The sequence below is a fragment of the Trypanosoma grayi genome (genome assembly GCF_000691245.1).
Source record: "Trypanosoma grayi strain ANR4 Tgr_2302_V1, whole genome shotgun sequence".
Classification (NCBI taxonomy): Eukaryota; Euglenozoa; class Kinetoplastea; order Trypanosomatida; family Trypanosomatidae; genus Trypanosoma; species Trypanosoma grayi.
In genome coordinates, this window is record NW_008827920.1 from 1 (window position 1) to 911 (window position 911).

At 57.3% G+C, this 911-nt stretch overlaps 1 protein-coding gene across 1 annotated transcript; it reads right to left on the bottom strand.

Moving 5' to 3' along the window:
* On the bottom strand, positions 1-911 carry DQ04_23021000 (hypothetical protein; the record flags this gene model as incomplete). The annotated part of the gene is made up of 1 exon (XM_009318137.1): positions 1-911. A coding segment is annotated over one exon (911 nt), but the record flags the coding sequence as incomplete, so codon positions are not given.

The window sequence follows — 911 nt, forward strand, 5'->3', positions numbered from 1 at the left end:
GTGCGGGGTCCGTGGCGTCTGGCGGAGAAGTGTGTGACTCGTGGGAGCCGTCAACGGCAGGAGCATCCTCGTGTTCTCCTTGCGGTGTTGTGGCGACTACCTTCTCCCCCTCCTTATCGCCGCCATACAACTTCTCCTTCAGCTGCCGCAGCGCACCCTCCGCTTGCGTCAACGCGTTCTGAGCCGCCGCCCTAGCCGCAGTGGCCGCCTCCACCGCAGCCGCGGCGTCCTTCGCCGCAGCCGTCACCTCAGTGACCACTGCAGCAGCCACGGCTAATGCGGCGTCAGCGGCATCCGTCACGCTTATGCTTTCCAACAAAACCGCCTCGAAGTCACTCAAAGTCTTATTGGCCGCCCCCGTTAACGTCAGACGCTTTTGTGTAGTTGCCGCTGCGCTTTCTTCGCCACTCACTTCTTTTTCAACCGTCCAGGCATCCTGAAGACTCCAAACAGTCCCTATTGAGACCGAAAGACGGCTCATCAAGGCTGCAATATTTCTCACCGCAGTCTGCGATTGCACAGCCGCGGTGATTCCCTTCGCCGCAATGTCATTGATCTTACGAACGGCATCCAATACCGCCGTCGCTCCTGCTGCCGCATTTTCGAGGGCCTCGCTGGCTTTCTCCGCCGCTGCTCTTGCCTGCTGCACTGGCGCATCTGCACTCCTCACTGCCGCAATTGTTTTATCCACCAAGGCTTTAAGTGATGACGTCGCAAGCGATGCATTGTCCTGTACAGATTTAACCAGCTTCTTTGCCTCTTCTTTCATATTGTCTGCAACAGAGGGGATTTGCTCTCCCACATCACTCTGCTTGGGAGGCAGCAATTTCTTCTTCAGTGCTTCAACTGATGTATGCATCGGCTCCACTGCCTCTCTAATGGTGTTCCACAGCGTCACGTCCACCGCACCC